Source organism: Bubalus kerabau, chromosome 22 (assembly GCF_029407905.1).
Source record: "Bubalus kerabau isolate K-KA32 ecotype Philippines breed swamp buffalo chromosome 22, PCC_UOA_SB_1v2, whole genome shotgun sequence".
Lineage (NCBI taxonomy): Eukaryota > Metazoa > Chordata > Mammalia > Artiodactyla > Bovidae > Bubalus > Bubalus kerabau.
In genome coordinates this window covers 7,933,169-7,950,608 of record NC_073645.1, presented here as the reverse complement: position 1 = coordinate 7,950,608, position 17,440 = coordinate 7,933,169, and the positions used below count along the sequence as shown (strand labels likewise).

The window sequence follows — 17,440 nt, the reverse complement described above, 5'->3', positions numbered from 1 at the left end:
TTGTTTCTGAACATACTTTCAGTAGAATAGATACCTGTAGAATACTAAGTACCTCAAAAAATTTGCAGTGACTTAAAAAAATTTCATACTTAAATTTATCACAATATTGTTCCAAAGCAATCTCAATCTAAATTAAAATCTTTTAGACTTCATAATTAGTTAATGCATCTGCATTATTTCTTGCTCTGATATTATCTCATTATTAAAATTCACCAATAAAATTAATCAAAATATAATTGCTTTTCTTTTTAATTTTTTTTTTTTACAATTCATGTTTTAAGGGTAAGATGTTTAAAGTAGGTTAAAATGGATGGTGAAATGTTGCTTATAAACTTAGAGGTATCAAGTTTACCCTTATCAGTACTATAATGGTGGGATTCCCTGGTGGCTCAGTGGTGTAGAACCCACCCGCCATGCAGGAAACCCAAATTTGATCCCTGAGTCAGGAAGAGCCCCTAGAGAAGGAAATGGTAATCCATGCCAGTATTCTTGCCTGGGCAATTCCTTGGAGAGAGGAGCCTGGCAGGTTATATACAGTCCACGGGATCGCAAAAGAGTCAGACATGACTTAGTGACTAAACAACAGCTATAATGGATAGATGAAAAAGAGAAATATCAGGAAGTTAAAAATTTAGTGTGCAAAGAGCCCCACTTTTCATTATGTGGGAATCAAGTAATTGTCAGTATGAGTGGGCATATTATTCTCCCAGGTGGTGATCTCATTCCAACAGCCATTCCAAGATAAGCATGACTGCTAATATTACCCTTCATCATTCTGAGTTATTTTCTTAATGTTTGTTACATATAAAGTGATTCACACATTTTACTATTTCTTCCTTTTTGCTGCCGGCACATCCTCTGTGCATAATAAGCCCAATTACATTTACCCTCCACCATATTGATAATAATCCTAGCTGAGCAATGTTGAGCACTGGATTTTTGACCACACATTCCTGGGTTAAAATTTTGATGCTACCAGATGTGATCATAGGCAACTGACTTCTTTCAGTTTCACTATCTGAAACCTCAGTACTTTGGCCACCTCATGCGAAGAGTTGACTCATTGGAAAAGACTCTGATGCTGGGAGGGATTGGGTGCAGGAGGAGAAGGGGACGACAGAGGATGAGATGGCTGGATGGCATGACCGACTCAATGGACATGAGTTTGAGTGAACTCCGGGAGTTGGTGATGGACAGGGAGGCCTGGCATGCTGCGATTCACGGGGTCGCAAAGAGTTGGACACGACTGAGTGACTGATCTGATCTGATCTGATCTTCATCTGATAACTAAATATAATAATAACATTAAAATTAGCATAAGGGTTAAATATGTGTGTGTGTGTGTGTGTGTGCACATGTGTATGTGTGTATATATAAATATATTAAGTCAAGTGAAAGTGTCAGTTGCTCAGGTGTGTCTGACTCTGGGACCTCATGGACTGTAGCCCATCAGGCTCTTCTGTCCATGGAATTCTCCAGGCGAGAACACTGTAGTGGGTAGCCAATCCTTTTTGCATGGGATCTCCATGACCAAGGGATCAAACCCAGGTCTCCAGAATCACAGGCAGATTCTTTACCATCTGAGCCACCAGGGAAGTACATACGAAAAACCATACATATATCAGTTATTATTAATAACTATTCAAAATAAGGTTTCTTATTCTATTCTTTGAAATGGAATTAATAAGCTTGCATTTATCTTATTCACATCTCTTTAAATATTTTACATTTTAATTGCATTTTTCTACTTTTCTAAGCTAAAATCTACAGGTGCAGTATCCTCTCTCCCTTCCCGAGTGGATTGTGGTGGTGTTAGGGTTTAGACATACTGGATCCTAATCTTTCAGTGTGGGACTGGAAATCTACATTTTCCATGAATATATAAGATTTTTCTCACACAAATTTGATTTAGAAGACCAGGGTCCCAGAAGTTCATGGGGAGTAAAACATGCAGATTCCCCTGCTTTTTAAGTTAGGAGTCCAGGGGATTTCTCTACAAGCTGACCTAAAACTCTCCTTAATAACCCTGGAGGCAAGAGAGTCCCTCACTTTTTTGACGTAAAAAACACCTGTACCCTAAATTCAAAGTTTCCTTTCAAAAATCTAGAACCTTCCTGTTTTTGATATTCATTAGAGCTTCAACTTACTGGTGTGGAACACTTCATAAAAGTTTTATCTGAACATGGGTCTCCTTCTGCTCTTAAAAGTATAATGTATGCTAAACTTATTGTACTTTGCATATTTCTTTATTCTTCCCCCTTTGACTAAACTGTTTACATCCACAACCCTACAGTAATGACTTCTAACTCATAAGAAGCTTGTGTATTTGGCACAGAGAAGAAAAAAAATTAAATGCAAAACAAAAAATGACTCTATTTCCCAAGGCAGAAGACAGTGAACACCAAGGCCCAACATGACCGTCTCCTTCATCTGCACTTACTCCTCTGCTTCCTTTGCTCCTTTCCAGTAATTCAAATGCTAGAATCACTAAAAATTCCCAACCCTTTCCCATCACACACACACTTGGATTTTAGAGTTATTTGAGTACGATCATATTTCAAGGTCTTAAGTTTTTCATCTTTAACATCCTGGCACTTTGCTACAATAAGTTGAAATAAGCACCAACCTTCTTGATGGTTATGGCCTTCTAAAACTCTATCCCCTTTTTAGCCCTGATGTTAATATAGTGTCAGAGTTAGCTTTCTAAAATTGAATCCCAATAGTATTAACAGTAAAATAATATCATTAATGCTGTATAAAGATTAGTAATTCAATATCATTAATTAAGCACATAACAAAACAGGACAGTCACAAGGTAAATAATAGCACTCTATGTTAACACTTTGTATTACGTTTTACAGCTAGTCTTAAATGCATAAAACTGAGAATCTATATGATATAAATTTTATTTTTATAATATAGTCAGATTTATAGTAGATAAATCGATAAACACAAAAATCATAAAGTTTTTACTTCTAATTTCGTAATGAGTTCAAAGTAGAACAAGAAAGGTGATGTAACTTCTCAGATAATCATATGATTTTAAAAGACCCTGGAAACCGTCTAGTTTAACCCTCATTTTATGAAAGGATATTAGAAAATCAGAAAGATGAAGTGATAGATTCAAGGTTGTGAAGATAATTAGCAATAGAAGACAAACTCAAAGGCAAAACTTACAAATTAAAAATCTGCCTGCCTTTTCTCCCCACATTCTACAAGAACAAAACTGGGAAGTAAACAAGACTTTTTAATTATCTGATGTGTGTGTATGTTTCTGTGTGAGAGCATAAAACATCTGTGGTTTGCAAGGAAGGATGTTATCTCACAGAAAATCACAAATTTCAAGTATTTGGATCAGACTATAATATCACAATCAATTTTAATTGTTTATATTATGAATCAAACTTCACTCATAGCACTTGGTTTTTAAGAACAAAATAAAATATGAATAAAAAGAGGTTGTGAAGAGAGGCCTAAGACGCTTTAACTTCAGAAATGGTATAATTTTTAAGAAGATAAAAAGTCAAATTTTTTATATGACAATAGTACTCAATGGTACTGAGATAATGTTCTTGACATTTAGAAGATTGCACAGTCTGTATAGTAATTTTCTTTTAAATGTGTCAACACATGCTATGAGGTATCTATTTGTAACTCTATATTTCTACCTTGTTTCTAAGAGGATCATCAAAATAAAAGCTTAAGTGTTTTTTTTTCCTTTGTCTTCACCAATATCACAATAAAAAAGCTGTATTTACACTTCAGTGTTCATAGGTTCTGTTTTATTATTTTGGAAATACATACAGGGATCCATAGGAGCAACAATCCCAGATTTAACACTAACATAAGACTTCAGAGAAATTTCTCAGGGAAAGTTACAGGGACAAGATGTACGTAGGTATAAAAACCACAGGGCATTACAGACAGGGAAAAAACATGTGTGCAAATTCAGAGACCAATAAATAAGAAAACAATACCTTTTGTACAACTAAAGAAAAAGATATAATTAGGGCAATGGTAGGAATTAAGACTAGAGAGATGAGCAAGAGTCACAGCCTTCTGGCACTCATGTGCTCTACTTACTGATTTAAATTTCAGCTTAACAACAATAGGGATTGGTTGATAGATTTTAACAGTTCCCACAGCAGACAATACTTTGCTGTGTCTCTGTATCTTTGCTTTTGTTGTTTTTTTTCTGCTAGGATACCTGATTTTCCTTCATGTCCAAGTTAAACTGCACTTGTAATTATACTATGCTATATCCAGATTTACCAGTGCCTCTATATGAATGCTGTGAGGACAAAAAGCTCATCTTGTCTTATATTTCTAGTGCTTCCCAAGAGGAAACTCAGTACAATTTTGCTAAAATGAATACTTCCATAAATTTTTTATTATTAATGTTAAATATATTATGTGAAGTTATTTTAATATATATATATTTGTAATTGAAAAATAATTTTATTTGAGAATGGGTGATTTAATGTTGTGTTAGTTAGATACAACCTTGAACTCCATGAAAATAGATTATCAAAAAAGTATTCCTTGCCAGGCATCAGTTGTTTTATCATGATTTGTTTTATATTTGGGGGAAGGGACTGAATTTTATCTATAGATTTTGATAAATACTTAATAGTAGTACTTTAACTCATACTAAGATTAAATATTTACTTAATTTAATGCAGTTACATACAAGAAGACTTACAGACAAAAAGTAAATACTATCTAACGTATCTTACTACTTTAAAAAAATCTTTTGTTTTGTCCTCTTCTGTTTATCAACAACTGAAAAAAAAAGAAAATTCCCCCAAACAAAACCACTAGAGACTATGGCTCCTCTTACTCTCTAATTCTTTGGCTAGTTTAATCAATTAGAATAACAAGTATATAAACAGTTAATTCTTCTGCTAGTTAATTCATAAATCTTCATTTTGAGAGTCAGTGTTATTGACATTTAGAATTGAGGTTGTTTATTAGAAAAGACAGCAAGTCATCATTGCTTTTAGTGTTATCATTTAATTAGGTTTCCATGTTTACTGCTGTCGTCTGGATCAGTTTGTAAAATATGTCACAATCTATATTTTTATGTTCATAATTTTCTAAGAGCATCTTTTTCCAAAAGAAATACTGAAAGCAAAGCCTCACAACTCTTCAGTTCAATCATCAACTCAATCTGAAAGACTAATTTTCCTCCAGAAAATAGCAAGTGTCATTATTCTAGGGAACCATAACATTATTGTGGCAGGTAGGATGGAGGTATATGGATTTTACTCTCTGCAGGTCCCACTTGATAATCAACCATCATAAGGTGGTCTTTTAGTGCCCAAACCACGGTCTATAAAGAAAACAGTGAGACTAAGTCAAATAAATGCCTCATATCACTGAAAAGACCTGTATATTCAAATTCTGAAAATGCCACTTTGTTTCCAGGAGTAGAATACAATTTGATTTAAGTAAAAACCAGTTAGACTACAAATTACTGTAAACAAAGGTTATCAAGGCAAATCAGCGATATGACTTGCAAACCAGAACTTCAAAACAAATTTAAAATCTCACTCATTAAATAATAAAGTTGTCTAAAAATATCAATCATAATATGCAGGCACATATAGATTAGACATCTATTTAGTACAGCACTATCTTCAATGAAAATAAGTTACAAAATAAATAGATGACTATTATCGGGTTTTAATAACAGTTTAAATAATAAAGACAAGATATATTTATGTTTATAATTAGCATTAATATTATTACTATCTTATCATTTTTTCACCAGAATAATAACTACTAAGGGTTATGGATATGGAACAGAATGAAGGGGAAGATTTTAGAATCTAAGAGTCCTGAGTTCAAGTTATGTTTCTACCTCTTGTTTACTATGGTTATCAACACTTTTTTATGAAAGTGGGCAAGGGATCATGTACCCAAGTAAGTTATCCTTTTCAGTTTTTATTTTTGGTTTATAAAAATAAATAGAGCTATGCAAGAGTTACAATTTTTTTGTTAAGATTAAAAATTATATATAAAGGTTACTAGCATGATGTCTAGCCCTGACACATTAATTAAATAGTATCAGTCATCTTCAACTTCCCTTCAGAATAACCCAGCATGAATGACACTATTATTTTAAATTAATTCAAACTTAGACTCTCATTTTAGATTCTGTAACTGTTCACTGTATAAATGAATTCTATTTGTTTCTACACAAGATATAGCCCTTGAATGTCTTCTCACTTTCAGACATGTATATCCATTTTCTTTTTGAATATATTAATATATTTATTCCAAGTAAATACAAGTAAACGTGTATGAAATTGAGCTCTTCCCTTTCACTCAAATATGCGTGCCTTATTGACATTGCTACCAATCAGTCAGCTTAGATAAAAACCTGGGAGAGACTTTCAATTTTTAATAATTCCTTCTCTCCATTTTTCCTTACTGATGGCCCAGTTCAACCCATCAGCGACATTTCTTAGTGGAGGTGTCCTGCGTCATCTATCTACCTACAGCTTCTGCTGTTTGTTGTTGTTCAGTTGCTAAGTCATATCTGACTCTTTGTGACCCCATGGACTATATAGCCCACCAAGCTCCTCTTTCCATGGAATTCTCCAGGCAAGACTACTGGAGTGGGTTGCCATTCCCTTCTCCAGGGGACCTTTATGACCCAAGGATCAAACCTGAGGCTCCTACATTGGCAGGAAGATTCTTTACCATTGATCCATTGGGGAAGCCTGCCTACAGCTTCATCTTCCCTCAAATCTATCTTCTGTAGGGGCACCAGAGTGATTTTCCTGAAACCAAACTATCTCAGATGAATTTATGTTTTAAAGTCCTTCCATTGCTTCCATTGACTAGATAACTCCAAGCTTCTTAAGAAAACAAATTAAATTTTCCATGATATGACCCTTAACTCTACTGACCCTCTTTGAATCATAGTTAATATACTGATTCACTGACTGACTTGCAATTATCCAAAATACCAAGTTATTTTAGACTTCTCCAGCTGTATGAATAATGTGATTGGCTTTATTATTTTTTTTAATGTGGTCAACCTCTGCTCATTCTCCTAAACTCATCTTGTAAATCTTCTAGTACTTCTAGATCTTCTAGTCGTAGTAGATATTCTAAATACTCCCCTGTTATGACAAGTGCCCTCATCAATGTCCCAGAAAGCTGAAAATTTACCTCAATCTCAACTCCACCATGGTAAATTAATTCATTTATAGTTCTACTTTCTACAATTTACTGTAATTTTCTTTTGGCCTGCAAATGACAATTACTATGTTTATCTTTGTATTCTCATAAATGGTAGTTATGTAATAAATGGTTTGTTGGACTGGGTAGAAAATCTTACTGTCACAGACATCTATATATATATATATATATATATATATTTTTTTTTTTTTTTAATTGAATAGAGACTAGGAGCGACTTCACTTTCACTTTTCACTTTCATGCATTGGAGAAGGAAATGGCAACCCACTCCAGTGTTCTTGCCTGGAGAATTCTAGGGAAGGGGGAGCCTGGTCGGCTGCCATCTCTGGGGTCGCACAGAGTCGGACACGACTGAAGTGACTTAGCAGCAACAGCAGCAGCAGGAGAGAATTGGTGTATACTTTCTGGGAAGCAGAATTTCAAATCTAACTCTTAGGGAAACTCTAAAAAAAAATCTGAGTTTTGTATCATATCATCTCTTATTCCAATTCATCTATTTAAAAACCCAAAATGACATTTGTTAAAAATCTAGGAAAAGAAACAAAAAAGATGCTTGTTTAGAACTTAGGGCATTCAGAAATTGCTTTGACTTCTGGGAATAAGAGAAAACTGAACCACAATGATTCTTATCCTTTTGAACTAGCTCTCTAGTGGAGAAGAAGCAAGGCAGACAATGACATTCATTCTCTAAACAAAAATGCATATAGTGCATTTCACGGTAGTACTTGCAGTGCATCAGATAATACCAGGAAAGGGCTATAAAAGCATTGAGAGCTTGTTGTAGTTGCAAATAGGCTGTTAGAAAAGGATTCACAGACAAAGTGATGATTGAGTGATGACCTTGAAGGAATAAGGCCACACAGAAATCTGAGGGTAAAACCACTGCAGGCTGAAAGGAGATGAAAGTCAAGTTCAAATATTTGCAAGTGGGTGCAAGCGTCAGAGACAGAGAGGAGACCAGTGTGATAACTGGAGTGGACTAAGACAAACTACACAGTAGAAGGCCAGGCAAATGTGAAGAGGTGACATGAGGAAGTGTTCTGTGGCTGCTACCAGGACAAACTGGGCTGGGCTCCACTGGCCCTTTTAATGATGTTGCCTTTTATACAGAGTGAGATGTGAAGACTCTAGAAATCTATGCAAAAGGAAGAGATGTGTTCTATGTTATCAGAATCACTCAAGCTATTGTATTGAGAAGAGACTCTGAAGGGGGCTCAGGCAGAAGTCTAATTAGACTTCTCATTAGAAGAGGTTTTCAACACTATAGACTAGAGAGAACAATGGCTTAGACTGTGATGGAAAGTAGTGGGAATTTTTATTTTCTGAATGTTTTCAGGTTAGAGCTTAGATTTGTTGCTCAAGATTATATTTGGAGTTTGAAAAAGAAGCGTTGAGGAGGGCTTCAGAGATCCTGGCCAAAACAACTGCAACTTTAGAGATGCTTTCTACCACGCTGGACAATGAAGTCACTAAGCATTTTGACAAACATACTGTTGAAGTGAATGCCAAGCAGACAAGAACTAAACTCTTCCTGAGTGACCTACAGGTCTATAAATAACAGTGGGAGAAAATGGAGGAGGGATCTGTCATCTGCAGATGAGAGTAGCAAGGAGTACTGAATAGTACATCCATTCTTATGCAATGAGATTAAAAGATAAAATATTGAGAAAGAAGAGAAAGAACAGTCTAGACATATCAATGAGGAAATACCGGGTCCTATAAAATGTCTGTGATTAATGATAAAAGGGATGTGAAGAGAAAAGTCTCTCACGTGGTTATGCTTCAGGGAAAATAATGTCCTATTTTCTGCTTTGGAGGGGTTTTAATGGTCAGTGGTTTTGTTACAGTTCTGTCAAACTTCCTTGCCTTGCTATAGTTTGGGGTAGTATTTTCCTCTACAGAATTGATCTCTTAAGAATTCTTAATCTTTGCAATTGGCTTTGGTAAATTATAACTTCTTGAAAAGTTATCCATTTTATCCATATTTTCAAGTTTTTGCATCTATTTAAAGCAAAGTGGTCTCTTAATTATTCTTCCAATTTCTTCTGTTTCTATGTCATTTCCCTCTCAGAATTTATTAGGCAAAGTTCCACTTTCTCCCACTCTTTGACTGGGCTAGCTGATAGTTATCAATTTATCTATGTTTTTATTTATTTTTCAGAGAATTGAATTTGGATTTATTGACTTTATTTTTTTTTAATTTATTTTATTTTTAAACTTTACATAATTGTATTAGTTTTGCCAAATATCAAAATGAATCCGCCACAGGATTTATTGACTTTAGAGATACAAGTAATTCATATTGTTGTTGGACTTATTAATACATTTTTGTGTTCCTTTGTATTTTTGTTTATTTCATCTATGTAGTATCATAAAAACTATATAAAGCCTTTACAAAAGTTTCTCAAAAAGAGAAGTATGGATGGATTTCACTAAATAAAATACCAACAAACATAATCCAGAAGTTTGTTTCAAGATTAAAACACCAAAGCCTAGTGGGATTTATATCAGGAATGAAAAATAGATATATTTTAGAACTGTATTAAGATCAGTCATCCTAGCATTAGCTCAAAAAGAAAAGTCATTACTGTTTTCATAGTCAATGGATTATTTGACTTGAATAAATGACCACTCTTATTTTTTAAAAGTCAATAAAATACAAATAGATGAATGCTTTATTAACATAGTAAAATGTTTTTTAACCATAAACCAATATAATAGGGAAACATGGGAAGCCTTCCTACTTAAAATCAAGACAAACATTTTTATTGGAAGTACTATCAAATGAAATTAAAGAGAACAAAATAAACAAAATGAAGGACATCAAAGTATCACTACTTATAAAATGTATTATTAGATAATATAAAAATATGAACTGGAAAACTATAAAAATATAAGAGAATTAAGAAAGTGTGTTAAAATTAATATAGGTTAATAACTTTTGTCTGTGTAAATGTCAGCCAATTAGAAGAACAAGAAAGGAGTCCATTTACAATAACAAAAAATTAGAAACATCCTGGTGATCCAAAAGACTACAAGCAATAAATGCTGGAGTGGGTGTGGAGAAAAGGGAACCCTCTTACACTGTTGGTGGGAATGCAAACTAGTATAGCCACTATGGAGAACAGTGTGGAGATTCCTTAAAAAACTGAAAATAGAACTGCCATATCACCCAGCAATCCCACTGGTGGGCATACACACTGAGGAAACCAGAAGGGAAAGAGACACGTGTACCCCAATGTTCATCGCAGCACTGTTTATAATAGCCAGGACATGGAAGCAACCTAGATGTCCATCAGCAGATGAATGGATAAGCAAGCTGTGGTACATATACACAATGGAGTACTACTCAGCCATTAAAAAGAATACATTTGAATCAGTTCTAATGAGGTGGATGAAACTGGAGCCTAACATACAGAGTGAAGTAAGCCAGAAAGAAAAACATCAATACAGTATACTAATGCATATATATGGAATTTAAAAAGATGGTAACAATAACCCTGTATACGAGACAGCAAAAGAGACACTGATATATAGAACAGTCTTTTGGACTCTGTGGGAGAGGGAGAGCGTGGGAAGATTTGGGAGAATGGCATTGAAACATGTATAATATCATATATGAAACGAGTTACCAGTCCAGGTTTGATGCAGGATACTGGATGCTTGGGGCTGGTGCACTGGGACAACCCAGAGGGATGGTATGGGGAGGGAGGAGGGAGGAGGGTTCAGGATGGGGAACACAGGTATACCTGTGGCAGATTCATTTCTATATTTGGCAAAACCAATATAATATTGTAAAGTTTAAAAATAAAATAAAATTAAATTAAAAAAAATGTATAGGACTTTTGTAAAAAAAATTTTTTGAAAATAAAATCTACTAAAGGATACAAAAGAAAACATGGGCAAATGAAGAGACATAAAGTTCCTAGAAAGAGTCAATAATGTATTAATATTAAATTTATATTTTCTTAAAATGCATCCTGAAATCTGGAACAAACAAGAAATAAAAGGAAGTTCTCAGGTGGGGGAATAAATAAATGTAGTTGTAATAATTGAAAGTCTTTTTACTTTGCTTTCTCTTAATGCTTTTTCTCATATATATATATGTATACATATATATGAGATTATATTATATATAATGATTTTCTAGATAGAATTATATATATATATTTATATAATTTAAAAATAATTATCCAGACACTGAGGGATGGCTTCAAATCCCTGAGACATCATGTGTTGCACATTATCTATGAGCTCTCAGTAGCAACCTTACTTTTCATTAATATATTGGACACAGGCTTCTGATATTTCCCAGTTCCCACTCCCCCTCCCAACAGAGACTTGCATCCTTCACATCTTGGAATCATAGTTCATTATTTTGTGGCTTAATCTTGACTTTATCATACTTTTTCTGCAATTTGACAAAAGAAGAATATGCAGTTCCTGAGAAACTAGTCTCTCTGATTTTCTGGTCCAATTTAGATGTTTATAAGATAAAAGAATGTTCGCTGCGCTTCTTAAATTTAATTATGGGGTTAAACCAGACCGATGAAAAGACTGCATTGGTTCTGATATAAATTACCTTCTCTCTGCTGGAGGAGCATTATCCGCTGCTTGGACGGTGAGTGCGTAAGTCCGTCCAACCATCAATTCCACCCCCGGAGCGATGGTGATAAGCCCTGTTGTTTTATTGATGATGAAGTCTCCCTGAGCCCCAACCAGGATTTCATATGTGATCTCCCCGTTTGACCCTTCGTCTGCGTCCACTGCAGTGAGCTGGAATTGAAAATCACAACATAAATCCTCTGGGCACTCAACTTTTCACCATCACGTCATTCCCCCCCCCCCCGGCCACCAACAAAAGAAGCTTGCTTTCAAATACACACACAGTAAGTAAAGAAAGTTCTCTCGTCATATACACTCTTGTTTTCTTGAATTTAGGCTACTGTGTAATGAAGCAATCACATCAGAAAAGATTTTTTTGTTGTTGTTCTTGTGAGAGTGATAAAAGGCTTTGAATCTTGAAAGCTATCTTTATTTTAACTTGCTGCTGCTGCTGCTGAGTCGCTTCAGTCGTGCCCGACTCTGTGCGGCCCCATAGACGGCAGCCCACCAGGCTCCCCGTCCCTGGGATTCTCCAGGCAAGAACACTGGAGTGGGTTGTTCTAACAATAACACTGGAGTGGGTTATTTTAACTTACTAAACCAAAAAAGAAAGAGAACCCTAATGTCCCTATAGGATTTTTTTTTTTTTTTTCTATCTCATCACCTGCTTTTAACACGTAAATGCACATTACTATGGACTGCTGCTGCTGCCAAGTCACTTCAGCCGTGTCCGACTGACTCTCTGTGACCCATAGATGGCAGCCCACCAGAATCCTCTGTCCCTGGGATTCTCTAGGCAAGAATATTGGAATGGGTTGCCATCTCCTTCTCCAATGCATGCATTCATGCTAAGTCGCTTCAGTCGTATCTGACTCTGTGCGACCCTATGGACAGCAGCCCACCAGGCTCCTCTGTCCACGGGATTCTCTAGGCAAGAATATTGGAGTGGGTTGCCATTTCCTTCTCCTTACTAAGGACAGAGGCCTGGAAAAAAATGAAATGGCTGACGTTTGCCTTTATTGCTACCATCCTTCCTTTCGCTCTGATTTTTTTCTTGTCGTATTGTTTTCCTTCCCCTCTTCCAGAAACTCTCTTGTCCTGGAATCCTTTTTATTTACACATGGCTCTAAGAAAGATTCTTATAAGCTTGTTCACATTGACTTATAAAAGACTGATAAGATTTAGAGTATTACCTTTTGAAAAGCAAACAAACACATCTCCAATTGCAGAATATCTAATTAGAAAATTAAAATATCTAACTTAATATGTTTTTTTCCTTTTTTTGAGAAAAAGGACTCAATTCAGAGTCCCTGAAGTAATACCACATGAACATTTTTAAGGCTAATTTGGATATATTCATAATCATTTTGGAACAAATGACATCCAGTAGTTAAAGACTACTGTGAATCATTATATATGAAAAGAGAAAACTATTATTAACTTTACAAAGCAAAATTAATGTAATCGTGATTTAATATGTTAAATAAGGCTCCTTAACTTCCTGATAAGTATAAATTTACTTAAGGGAACCAAATGTAAGATTCTACTGGGAAATCTTATACATTTTACAGTCACAGGATTTATTGTTTTCATCCTTTCACAGATGAAGAAAGAAAAACTGGCCTCAGTTTACACCTAAGAGGAAAACATGTGTTTCCTATTAATAAATAAAACACACGGGGTTGTAATAAATATGTTGTAGAAAAAAAATTCCTTATTTACTGACATTTTCTTATGTATCTCTAATCCATGAGTTTCATGTCTTTAAAGTAGCAGTTCTTTGTCATCCACAGACTCCTTTCGGTGGCTACAGGATATTCTGGTGTACTTTCTTAGATAAAATGTGAGTATACACATTTACCTTGAAATAAATTCAATTTCAGGAACGCTGTGTTAATTAATGGCCATTTCAAAGTATCATGTTAACCATTCTAATGAAATGTAAACAAAATTCTTTACCCATCACATCATGCTTAAGAGGATATACTGGGCATAGTCTATTTCTATTTTTATTATCCTTCCACTACATTTAGAATGATTTTGTGCATGGAAATAGCAGCAACAAAAATAATTGAGAAGTAAAAAAAAGAAATTTTAAAGAGGTATAAATTCAGCTAAGTCTGACATTGGGTATTTGGGAGTGAACAGATGTTGTTGCCAGAAGGAAAGGCATTCCATGAAATGATTCTGGGACTTATGTGAGAATGACAGACATAGTCCTAAAGGCAAAGAGAAGGAAACAATTTGTAGAAACAGTCAAAATGAATGATATATATTTATGGAGAATTATTCATGCCAGACAAGCTCATTTTCTTTTGTGTGTGGATAAAATTAGAGGACAGGGGTAGCAGAGGAGATATCAATTTTGATTATAGTAAATCACTTAACACAATGTCTCAGGAAATCTTAATTAAAATTTAGCTCAAACTGGATTCAATATTAACATTCTTCCTGGGACTTAAATTGGCTAAAGGAATTTAATGATAAATGGCAATGAATCAAGTTAAGAAGAAGTGTTGAGGAATGTGCTTTAGGGATACAGGTATTATGGTTGCTCTTATTTAACATTTTCGTAAATAATATTGGAAGACAGGATAAGCTCAAAGATAATTAAATTGCAGAAGGCAGCCATCTGGGAGGTGCTGTAAATACCAAACAGTACTACAAAGCACAGGTGATACAAACAATCCTTGAACTGCACAGCCAGCCAATCACAGATGAGAAAATATATTCAGGGACTACAACTAGCACTACAGAAACCATTAACAAGTAGGAAGTTTAATAAATAAGCTAAAAATGAATTCAACATTTGTTATCTAAGTCACTTAATACAAAGCTTCAGTCTTTCAGCAGTAAGTAATAAAATAGTTGGTCAAGAATTCACATATTGTGTCATAGACATGCAAACAAAAATATTTTAAAGGAATTATTAGTGGCTCAAGATTAGAAAAGATAGCCGAGACACGGACTCTGAAAACCCTGAAAATGATAGCATCTCGTAAAAGAAAACCCCTGAAACTAAACTGTGGTGGAGATTTAATTCAATAACAAATCAATGATCTTGTGATCAGTGGTCTAGGACAGTGGTTTCCAACCTTTTTGACACCAGGGACTAGTTTCATGAAAGACAATTTTTCCACGAACTGGAAGGAGAGAAGGGATTGTTTCAAAATGATTCAAGTGCATTCCATTTATTGCATACTTTATTTCTATTACTATTACATCAGCTCCACCTCAGATCATCGGGCATTAGATCTCAGAGATTGGGGACCCCTGGTCTAGGATATTAAAAGTATATGAAGACCGTTCCTAATTTAGTGGGAAAATCTGCCTCCTAAACAAAAATGGGTTAATTTACATGGGGAAAGCAAAGTGTCACTCAGATGTTATCAGATGAAAGTAAACTAAAATATGTGACTTTTAATTGTTTTACCAAAACAATATCTGAATGGTAAGGAACACTAAATTGTTTAACGTATTTCTTTTCTCTAATGTATCACAGTCCTTTTCAGGAAGTTTAACCTTACCCTGACAAAATTCCTTCCTCTCAGTATTCCAATATGTACATATTACAAATATCCTTGCCCTCAGACACCTTGACATCCCACAAAAAAAAAAAAAAAAAAAAAAAGATTTGCCTATTTGAGGTGAAGTTAAGGACCCTGAGATTAAGAAAATAAATAGCGCTCTCACAGAGGCCAAATATTATGAACTACAGAAAGGCTAACACACAATGAAAAAGGTAAACAGAAGCAAGATGATGAAGGTTTTATGGGAGATAATAAAAAGTTTGAGAGTCATTGTGTGACTCAAGTAAATAATGAAAAGATTAATATATACCTGATATTGAATATGTAGAGTAGTTTCTGAACTCTTTTTTCTCTTTTTTTTTCCCTTTGTTTGTTTTGAGGGCACGAAAAACCAGGGAGAATGATGCAGTTTTAGATAAGAAGGTTTTAAGGGAATGGCATTAAATTATTTTAATGGCTCCCATTTATAATAAAAATTATAATAGAACTGTGATGGACTCTAAAACATGGACAGAAACATTCCATACCTGATATAGAAAGCAAAATAATTTTTTAATATTTTTACTAAGAGTGTAAATAACAATCAAACAATAAAGAATAAAGCTACACTTATTCCTTTGGTACATGTAGGCAACATTTATACCATAGTCTTCTGCTGTTATAAAAAGGGATTTTCCAATTTGCATAGACTTAAATTTGGCATTATTAATAATAAAAAGTGCTCTGGAAACCTCACCAGAGGTTTTGTTCAATTTTCTTTTCTTTTTTTTTTTTTTGGTTTTTTGTTTGTTTTCCTATTGCTAAAGGAAATATTGTATTAGTAAGGACTGTATTAGTAAGGACTGTATTGTAACTTTATAGTTAAAACTTTCAAATTTCACTTAGATAATATAAAGTGTGAGAAATAGTGCTGTGGTGAGCATTTTCTTAAGAAATATTCACTGAGGAGAGTTTCCAGAAGCTCAGTTATTATCTGAGGCTAGGTTTATTTTGATTTTTGGCTAAAGTAGAAAAAAGATTTCACTCTTTCTAGACATTCACTTCTATTTTCTAGTGTATCCTCCTCATTCCTTTTATTTTTCATTTAATAAGCTAGATTTGTTCCGTTTCTTTCTTGGCCTGTTTGTGAAAATATAAGAAGCACACATTTCTTATTGTTCAGTTGCTAAGTTGTATGTGACTCTTGGCGACCCCATGGACTGCAGCATGCAGCAGCATGCCAGGCTTCCCTGCCATTCACTGTTTCCCAGAGTTCGCTCAAATCATATCCATTGAGTAGGTGATGCCATTTAACCATCTTATCCTTTGTTGCCCCCTTCTCCTCCAGCCCCCAATCTTTCCGGGCATTAGGGTCTTTTTCAATGAGCCTGCTCTTAACATCAGAGGTCTAAGTATTGGAGCTTAGGCTTCAGCATTAGTCCTTTCAATGAATATTCAGGGTTGATTTCCTTTAGGATTGAGTGGTTTGATCTTCTTGTAGTTCAAGGGACTCTCAAGAGTTTTCTCTAGTAACACAGTTCAAAAGAATGAATTCCTCAGCGCTCAGCTTTGTTTATGATCCCACTCTCACATCCATACATGACTACTGGAAAAATCATAGCTTTGCCTAGACAGACCCTTGTTGCCAAGGTAATGTCTCTGCTTTTTCTATTCTGTCTATGTTGGTATTAGCTTTTCTTCCAAGGAGTAAGTGTCTTTTAATTTCATGGCTGGAGTCACTATCTGCAATGATTTTGGAGCCCAAGAAAATAAAGTCTCTCACTGTTCCCATGTTTTCCCATCTCTTTGCCATGAAGTGATGGGCCTGGATGCCATGATCTTAACTTTTTGAATGTTGAGTTTTAAGCCAGCTTTTTTGCTCTCCTTTTTCACTTTCATCAAGAGGCCCTTTAGTTCCTCTTCATCATAAGGATGGTGTCCTCTGCATATCTGAGGTTACTGATATTTCTCCCTGAAATCTTGACTCCAACTTGTGCTTCATCCAACCTGGCATTTCACGTGATGTGCTCTGCATATAAGTTACATAAGCAGGGTGACAATACACAGCCTTGAAGTACTCCTTTCTCAACTTGGAACCAGTCCATTGGTCTATG

General features: G+C 34.8%; 1 protein-coding gene across 1 annotated transcript in view; it reads right to left on the bottom strand.

The window, feature by feature from the left end:
• PCDH15 (protocadherin related 15) overlaps window positions 1-17,440 on the bottom strand; it is a 1,792,715-nt gene that overhangs the window by 351,063 nt on the left and 1,424,212 nt on the right. The window contains exon 18 of the mRNA XM_055560763.1: window positions 11,795-11,988. Coding sequence (XP_055416738.1) covers window positions 11,795-11,988 — 194 coding nt within the window. The remainder of the gene's footprint in view (window positions 1-11,794; window positions 11,989-17,440) is intronic.